Genomic DNA, 9,643 nt, shown 5'->3' on the forward strand with positions numbered 1-9,643 from the left:
CAATTGGCTCATGACTGGTAACATACATCTCACATGCCCCCTCTTTGTTCACAGACTCTAGGAAACCATTCACCTCACCATCAACAAGCTCCCTTTTACCATTCACCCAAGACTTGCCCTTTTGTTTATACCAGCAACTAAACCCCCTAGGAACCTTCACATTCACATACACAAACCCATGTATAGCTGCTTGCCTCAAAAAGTGTACATTTATCTTATTTTTTTTCCACTTTTCTCATCCAATAAACCCACCCACCATCCTAAGTTAACACCCTCCTATTTTTACCAGCTAAAGAAGGTATAAAGGCACCCCCTACTGTAATTTTTAAGTCCACTATGTCCATTCTGTAACAACACCAACAAAAGCACACACAACAGTAACCAATTTCAGTAATTACAATAAACAACAACAACCAATTCACCAATTACAGCAAGTAAAAGCAATTCACATTGACTGTGCACTAAATTAACAGTAAACAAGTAAATCTAATTAACTAATTATTTAACAAATGCACACACTAATTCAGTCAAAGATTTGCATAATTAGGGTTTATAATACTTTAATTCACAGATTCCCAAAAAAGGCATACTTTACCCCAATTGACAACCATAAATCCAACGAAATGTACTAATAAAGGGTTTAAAGTACCTCTTGTAGTCAGGAATCTCGATTTCTGTCAGCAAATTACCAAGCTTTTGGTCCCCTCACCCTGTGGAAGATGACAAGAGAAGCTGATGTGTTGCAATTTTGTGGTTCCAGCTCGATTTCAACCACCCAAATTGATCTAGGGTTTCAGCTTTTACAGAGAGAAAGAGAAAAATCAAAGGAGAGAGAAGAAGTTACAGTGAGAATCAAGAAAAATCAAAGGAGAGAGAGACGAAAATTGATGAGGAAGTGAGAAATTTGGTGAGACATTGATTATGGAAGGTGAGAAAAGGAGGAGACAGAGGGAAATCGATTTTAAAAGAATTAAATTGGAGGGAAGTGACAGTTAGCTGGGCCCCACAAGCATTTTCCGTCACCTGAGCTCAGATGAGGTGGTAAAACTGATGTTTAATTTTTTTATGAGGTGGTAAAGTAAATGTTTTTTTTGGAAGTGGTAAATTCGACAAAGTCATTATTTGAAGGTGGTAAAAATGAAAATTTCCTAAAAATAAAGTATAATAGGTAAAACAAGACCGCAGCAACAAAACAAGCAGAGAAGAGCTGAAACGAGAAAAAGAAAAGCCAAAAGCAGAGACTAACCTTCTGCAAATCATGGCAAGCAGTAGCTGCTGGAAGGTTGACTGAGCTGCGCGTAGAATCCGCAGGGAGACGATCCCCCTGAGTCAGGCGGTATCCTAGAGTACCACCCTTCTGAGGGTCGTCTACAAATAAAGACTCATCAACCCTCACATTCATCAAAGGCCGAAAGGGAGCGTTCTCAGCTCCAGAAGGACAGAGTATGGGGCGAAGATGAATGTCAATAGGGACCTCAGCAAACTCAATGGCCCCATTAGGGCGAAAAGTCCCTCCAGCAGAGAGTGAGGACGCAGAAAGAGGATTCTCAAAGGCATCACCCAAGAACTGATGAACGCAGCGGTTAAGCTCACTGGAGTTCTGAGTGTCTCCCCCACCAACGTTCCCAACTGGAAATCCAGTGTTGGCAGACGTGGAAGCAAGAGCGTCTGGGCCAGGAGAAGTGCGAGCCTTTTTCGCCTCTGGCTCATCCCTAGCAGGGGTAGAAGACACAGGATCGTGCTCCAGGTCAATCACTGGACGATCCTGCTGGAGAGAGCCCGTAGCTCGGGAGAGCGCACCTCGGGTAGCGCTTCGAAGCTGCCCCCTCAACCCGTAGGGACGCGGCGGAAACCTTGGAAGCACAGATTCATCAGGGAGCTGAAAATCAGTAGCTGCAACAGAAGGAACGACAGTGCCCTTCGCAGCAACAGTATCATCAGTAGGAGTAGGAAAGAGCAGAACATGCTCAGCAGAGGAAACAGGTTTTTCACCGCAGTAGTGGTCTCAATCCCCTCAGAAGGAAACTGGAGAACACTGTCAGCAAAATCATCAGCGGTAGCCTTTGGTTCTTCAGAAGCTTGTTCACGTGGCCTTTTGGCAGCAGAAGTTTGAGGTGCCACCCGGCCGGAAGCCGCGACAGACTACTTTTCAGGGGAAGCAGCAGGCGCCACTAACGCATCAGAATCTGAAGCCAGCTTTTGAGGATCAGGGCGAGCATCACGCCTACTCCCAACAGTAGAAGACGAAGGCTTAGGCTCAGCGCGGCTCGCCAGTAGCCACGGTGCCAACAACAGCCGGCAGCTCATCGGGAGCCAAACGAACCTCGCCCTTCAGGGAACCCGCAAACACCTCCAGCGTATCAAAGAGCTGAGGAGGGTTCTCAGGAGTGGCAGTCAGAGGGTCCTTCCAATTATCGGCCAGCCCGAGCATGCGTTTGTCCAACTTGTCATAGCCTAAAAACACAAAATGACAAAAGGTCAAATAAGGCAAAAAAAAAAAGAAGAAAGAAGAAAAAAAAGGCAGAAGACAGAAAAAGCTTACCAGACTCATGTGTATGGCACAAACGCATGGCAGATAGCTGCTCATTACCCACGATGTAAATAGAATTGAGCAGCCAGACCTTGGGAAACTTGGAGTCACCTGTCCCCGCTCCTTGTAGAGCTTCAAAAGATTCTGTCTCACAAGCAGGTTCAGAGGGAGAGACTGTGACCCCAACCATGTTGGTGCGAATCTCTCTGAAATTACGCGGAGCAGCAAAATTAGAAGGCACCCTCACCCAGAAGAACTTGCCAGTCCAGTCCTTAAAACGCCCAAGTTTTGGGTAGGACAAGACTCTACTCTCTTTGGGAGCAACATAGTACCACCCTGACTCAGTCCCAGAGGCCGATCTTTTCAGACTCATGAGAGACTTGAACAAATGCAGAGACTTAGGGTACCTTCGAAACCTCAAAACCACAGTAGAAAAATCAAGGTATGAAGGGAGGCAGGGTGCACCAGAGATATGCAGATGTTAAAAGCACGTAGGAGCTTCTTTAAGGGGGGGTCCAAGGGGAACCTCAAGCCCAAGTCTAGCTGCGAGGCAAACACAGCAATATGACCTGCAGGAGGGGCTGATAACTTCGCACCATTAGCAGGCAGAACCAGCTCGTAGCCCTCCCCAAAACCGTAAAACTTCTGCCCAACAGCAGCCAGGCCTAGTCTCTCAGCGTCCTTACGCCAATTGGAATCTAGCACGCAGTTCTTAGGCCCATAACACTTGTCATCAAGGAAGAATTCAGTCTTGCCCTCCTCTACGGGCTCAGCAACATAAGTGGGCTGACAGTCGAAGTATGAGCGGTCACCAGGAGACTCAGCCATCCTACTTGATTGTACTGCTGGGGAAGGAGAAGGTGATGGAGTCCTAGTATTCCCACCGCACACTACATAAAGATCAAACCAATGCATGTCCGCCATGTCATCAAGCCAAGCAAAACTGTTTAAAGGCTGAACATGGGGAATGGGGCTAACAAGAGACACATCAAGGGGATTGGCCTTAACAACATCAACCAGCATTTTATGGCGCATTGCGCGCAACCTGAGGCGAGTAAGATGGGATAAGGGAACCCCATCCAGCGTAAGCACACGCTCATAGTAAGGATCAAAGAAATCAGGAGGGGGTATACACTGGAAAGGGCGAAATGCACTACCCTCAGCGAGACGACTACTGCCTGACCCAGACGCAGCAGCAGGAGTCGCAGCAGTACCCATCCCGCTCGCAGTGGGGGGGAAGGTTAGGAGGCATAACAGTTTGTAAAGGAGTATGAGAAATAGGAGAAGTGCGCGCAGGACGCTCACCTGAAAAAGAAGATCGGGAAGAGGAAGAATCCGATCATGTGGCCGTTTGAGGCTCACTCATATTCTGACTATCAGAGGCGTCAGACATTATGAAATCTACAAGGGAATACAGGCCCGTAAAGGAAGGAAAAAGCAATGGGGCACGAGAAAATCAAAGAATCAGTGTAGAAACAATGAAGGAATAAGTAGAAAAAAGCCAAGAATGCAAATACAACAACAAAAGAGAAGAAATGGGAATAGCGACAATTGGGAAGAATCAAAAGGCACAATCTTGCAAAGAAAAAGTAAAAAGAAGCAAAATTGGGAAAATACAAACAACAAAAGGTACAAATTAAGTACCTTTAAGAAAAAAGTTGCAGAAGCAACAGAGTACAACAACAATGGCGGAGATAAAAGCCAAAGCAAGACAAAAGTCTGAATCTACAATTAAGAAGTACAAAGAAGGAAAAAGTTAACAAAAGAGCAAAAATTAAAGGAGAGAAAGCAAGTAAAGCGAAAGTCAGGACAAAAATAAAGACGAAGAAGCAACAACTTACCACAACAATGGAGGATCAGAGACGCTTGACAGAGGAAGAGCAAAGAGCGAAAATTTCAAAATGCCTAAGTGACGAAGAGGGAAGATGAAAAATTGGAGGCGTAAAAGAAATAAGTGAAAAAGGGGGACAGTGAAATTAATATGGAGTAAATGGGCAGTTAGACACAAGGCAAAGCCAAACCGCCATGTCACTTCAGTAAAATCAAACTGACAGCCCGGATTGCTGACACGTGTCCCACTCATGCAAATGAGATTCCCGCCTCAAACATAAAAAATATAAAAATAAAAATAAAAAATATATATATATATATATATAAAATAACATTTTTTTTTAGAAGAGAGCACTTCAGCGGGAGTGATCGAAAATCCTCTCTGCAAGCTCGTCATTTCTCAGACTTCAGCGGGAGTGATCGAACATCCTCTTTGCAAGCTCGTCATTTCTCAGACTTCAGCGGGAGTGATCGAAAATCCTCTCTGCAAGCTCGTCATTTCTCAGACTTCAGCAGGAGTGATCGAAAATCCTCTCTGCAAGCTCGTCATTTCTTAGACTTCAGCGGGAGTGATCAAAAATCCTCTCTGCAAGCTCGTCATTTCTCAAACTTCAGCGGGAGTGATCGAAAATCCTCTCTGCAAGCTCGTCATTTCTCAGACTTCAGCGGGAGTGATCGAAAATCCTCTCTGCAAGCTCGTCATTTCTCAGACTTATTCGGGAGTGATCGAAAATCCTCTTTGCAAGCTCGTCATTTCTCAGACTTCAGCAAGAGTGATCGAAATTCCTCTCTGCGAGCTTGTCATTTCTTAAGTTTAGAACCAATGTCACCATACAAGCAATAGCAATGTCACCATACAACGGACTCATCAATAGCAATGCCTGACCTCCCAAGTCTCCAGGGCGCCTCAACACCCTAGAGACTTGAGGGGCTAGGAGTAGGCAGGTTATTTCAGTCAGACGACCCGTTGAGTCAGAGCCGATAAGGCTACACGCTCAGAACAGCTGGCATGAAAGAACCTCACGCCATCTCTTGAGGGGCTAGTTGTAGGGGATAGCTCCTGCTGAACTATTCCTTCCAGCTGGGCTCAGTTGAGAAGAACGTTCTTACAGGCAAAGAGTCGGCATGAGTGACCTTATACAATCTCTTGAGGGGCTAGTTGTATAGGATAGCTCCCGCTGAACTATCGCCCAGCCCCCAGGGTGCGCACTCACCGCTGAATAAGCGACTAAAGGAGGGCTCGTCAGCCTGGCAGAGTTAGCCCGCAGGGCTGACCAGGCTAAGCTCTCCACGAAGGAGATAGTACGCCTATAAATAGAGGGTAAAGTACAACGGAAAAGAGGTTAGACACTCAAGTTATTACACTTTCTATACCTCTCTAAGTACACTTTCTCTCTCTAAACACTCGCTAACTTAAGCTTCGGAGGGGGGTTTCTCGAGCCACCCCCGAGGGCAGTTTACGTGTGCTACCATGTGTAGGTTGTTGACGGGACCCAACTTACCCAGCAGAACCCTTGGATTCATACCTGGAACTGTTTCAATTTAATTTATATTTTTATTGAAGTTACTAACAATTTATTCATGATGTAGCAATTCAAGGAAATGCGAAAAGTGAGTAGTTAATCATTTAATTACTCTTATTTTTATTCTTGTTGCTAGCATCATGATTAGGTTATTTTATATTTAATTTGACTAACGATATTATGGTTAGATTGCTTCCAATATTAATGTTTATTCTATTATTTTTATGATCACTATATTGCATGTTAAAGGGAATATGTAATTGAAAATCACGCCTAATAAGATAATTTGGACAACCGGTTTAGGTTCCTTTTTAATCTTATTGTTTAATCAAGTGATCACTAATATTTTAGAATTATGTGTTGCATTAATATTTAACCAATTTAGCTTAATAATAGATTATAGCAAATTGAATTTTTGTTTGTATGCCTTTGAGATCACAGGAATCACTTTTCTCTATAAGAATCGAGTAGAGGCCAATACGGGCGAATGTGACTCTATGACTCACTTTGTACCATCATCCCCGATCCTCCTTTCGTGGTTCTGAACCATATGTAGTTAGTAATCTCATGGATTATGAATGGGGTGTAACCTTCACGGGTCAATCGTTGTTGCCTATCGTTGTCCCTTTATCGTGGTTGCCTTTAATGATCCGTGAACGGTTTACAAGTTCCTTAAAAACTTGTTGGCGGCTCCCTACTTTCCTTGTCCCTAATCGTATATGTCAATTCCCACTTCCTATGAGTACCAAGCATATTCACACATGCTTAACGTAGGCGCACTTCGAGCGACGCCTACAGTAGGCCCAAGATTTTTGATGCCCAAGTCTCTCAGCAAATAATTTAGCCAAGTCACTTCACAGATGGTAAGAGCCATTGCTCTGTACTCTGCTTCAGCTGAAGACCTAGCTACCAGTGACTGTTTCTTAGCTTTCCATGACACTGGTGAATCCCCCAACAGAATGCAGTATCCTGTAGTAGACCTCCTTGTGACTGGACAGCCAGCTTAAACACTGTGAGTATGGCAGCAGTTTCACTGGCTAGCAGAATGCCTTTGCTGGGACAATTTCAAAAGATACCTCAGTACTCTCTTGGTTGCTTGCAGGTGAGCTGTGGTTGGAGCTTGCATGAATTGGGCCAGAACTTGAACTGCAAAGCTGATGTCAGGTCTTGTTACAGTTAAGTACAATAATTTTCCCACCAATCTTTGATAGATTTCTGCATCAGGGAGAGGATCACCCAAACTAGGTGTCAGCTTAGTATGAGTGTCCATAAGCACTTTCACTGGTGTGGCTTTTGCAAGTCCAAACTCTTTGATCATGTCCTAAGCATACTTCTTTTGAGATACAAATATCCCTGATTCTGAGTGTTCAATTTCCAGGCCCAGAAAATCCCTCAGTTTTCTAAGGTCTTTCATTTTGAACTTCTTTAAAAGAAGAGCCTTCAGACTAACAATCTCTTGTTGATTATTTCCTGCAATCAACAGGTAATCAACATAGATGAGGACAATAACAAAACTACTTCTTGATTGCCTGGTAAAGAGGGAGTAGTCAGCTTTTGACTGAGTGTACTGGAATGATTTCAAGGCCTCTGCAAGCTTGGCAAACCATTAACGTGGAGCTTGTTTAAGTCCATACAGGGATTTTTTTCAACTTGAGATCCTTGATTTCAGATAGCTCCCCCTGTTCTGGACTAACATGCATGCCTGGCCCTACATAGCCCCTTGGTATTTTCATATACACATCTTCAATCAACTCTCCATGCAGAAAAGCATTCTTCACATCCATCTGTGTTGTGATCCATCCCTACGTTGCTGCTACAGCTAATAATGATCTGACTGTGGTCATTTTAGCAATAGGGGCAAAGGTTTGAACAAAATCAATTCCTGGTCTCTGTCTGCAACCAAGAATGACAAGTCTGGCTTTCTTTCTCTCCACAGTTCCATCTGGGTTCAATTTGGTTTTATACAGCCACTTAGCACCTATGGAATATGAGTCAATTCCCAAGTGTTGTTTGCTTCTAGTGTTGAAAGCTCTTCATTCATAGCAGAAATCCAAGTTGGATTCTTCTTTGCTTCATCAAATGAAGTGGGGTCAGTTTCATTTGACACACTTGCTAGGAAACACAAAAATTCTGAGGACACACTGATGTTACCTTCACTAGCAACACACACTGGTTGGAAATCAGCTGCACATGCCAACTTCTTATAATCCTTCATCCATACAGGTTCTTGAGTGGGTCTATTGGATCTTCTGATCACAGCGTCTGGTGTTCTGATGGATTCTTGAGAGGCCTCAGGAAGACTGGCAGTGTGCATGTTCTGGTAAGTCAGATGCTGAATCAGTGTTCTGATTATCATTGTTTGCAAGATGTATTGGAGACAAATCTTCATACAACAAGTGAGAAGGTGGTTGGGGTGTGTCTAATGACACAGGTTGAAGGATACTTTTGAGGGTTGCATTGTTATAAGGAAATATCATTTCATGAAACTTCACATCTCTTGAAATAAATCTTTTCTGAGTAAGCAAGTTCATGAGAACATACCCCTTAGTTTTTGGAGGATAACCCAAGAAAATACAAGGCACACCCCTAGGACTGAGTTTATCAGTTTTGAGAGCAGGGTTGTAGGCAAAGGTGAGACACCCAAACACTCTCATCTCATCACATCCACAGAATTTTTTGTGAAGCTTTTGGTAAGGTGTTTGACTGTTCAGGACAGGAGAGTGAAGTCTATTGATTATGTATGACGCAGCAAGGATGCAATCACCCCTGAAGGTCAAGGGAAGGCCAGCTTGAAATCTAATTGCTCTTGCAATTTCAAGCAAGTGTTTGTGTTTTCTCTCAGCCCTTCCATTCTGTTGAGGTCTTTCAACACATGATGTTTGATGCACTATGCCATAAGTTGCAAACAAAGGATTAGCTTTAGTGTCATCCAGCTCAAGAGCATTGTCAGATCTCACAATCTTAACCTTTCTTCTAAATTGAGTGCTTGCATAGTTCACAAAAGTTTCCAGAATATTCAGGCATTGAGACTTCTCTCGCAATAGGTATATCCATGTATACCTGCTGTAATCATCTACCACAGTCAAGAAGAACCTGAATTTTCCCTTATAGCTTACTTTATAAGGGCCCCAAACATCAATGTGAATGATTTCAAATGTATGCTTTCCCACAGATTTACTCAACTGAAATGGCTGTTTGACAAACCTAGCCATAGGGCAGGTTATGCAGGTGCAGTCAAAAGACCCTATTTGATTTGCTAAGGAAGGAATAAGTTTGAGTTTAGGAGCAGGAGCATGCCCCGACCTATTATGCCACAGTGTGAAGGATTCCACACTGGCTTGACCAGTAGCAGCTTTGCCACTGAAGGCAGTGCACAGAGCACTAAGGTTCCCAGATTCTGAGGGTTTGTCTATCAGATAATACAAGCCATTGTGAAGCTTGCCCAACCCCTTGATCTTCTGATCACTATTGCCCTTTATCACACAGAAGCCAGAGTGAAACACAACATTACAGTCATTATCCTTGCTGAGTTTATTGACAGACAAAACGTTGTGCTTAAAAGCAGGCACCCCCAACACATTTTTTAACATCAAACCCCCAGCAAGTTTTACATCACCAATATGTGATATTTTTGACATAACACCATTAGGCAAGTTAATACTAGGCACATTATTGACCAGAACAAGATTTTGCATTGCATCTACATTACATGTCATATGATCAGAGGCACCCGAGTCTATGATCCACACATTTTCACCAC

The 9,643-nt window shown here is 43.5% G+C and overlaps 1 protein-coding gene across 1 annotated transcript; it reads right to left on the reverse strand.

Moving 5' to 3' along the window:
• Window positions 1–3,922: 3,922 nt before the first annotated feature.
• On the reverse strand, window positions 3,923–7,201 carry LOC110708853 (uncharacterized mitochondrial protein AtMg00810-like). Its single transcript, XM_021887078.1, has 4 exons — window positions 6,960–7,201; window positions 6,680–6,866; window positions 4,175–4,255; window positions 3,923–3,931 (listed from the first exon to the last, which is right to left on the reverse strand). Exons 1-4 carry the CDS (start codon window positions 7,199–7,201, stop codon window positions 3,923–3,925), a joined length of 519 nt encoding a protein of 172 aa, XP_021742770.1.
• Window positions 7,202–9,643: the final 2,442 nt, after the last annotated feature.

This window comes from Chenopodium quinoa, unplaced genomic scaffold (assembly GCF_001683475.1).
Source record: "Chenopodium quinoa cultivar QQ74 unplaced genomic scaffold, ASM168347v1, whole genome shotgun sequence".
NCBI classification, from domain to species: Eukaryota; Viridiplantae; Streptophyta; class Magnoliopsida; order Caryophyllales; family Amaranthaceae; genus Chenopodium; species Chenopodium quinoa.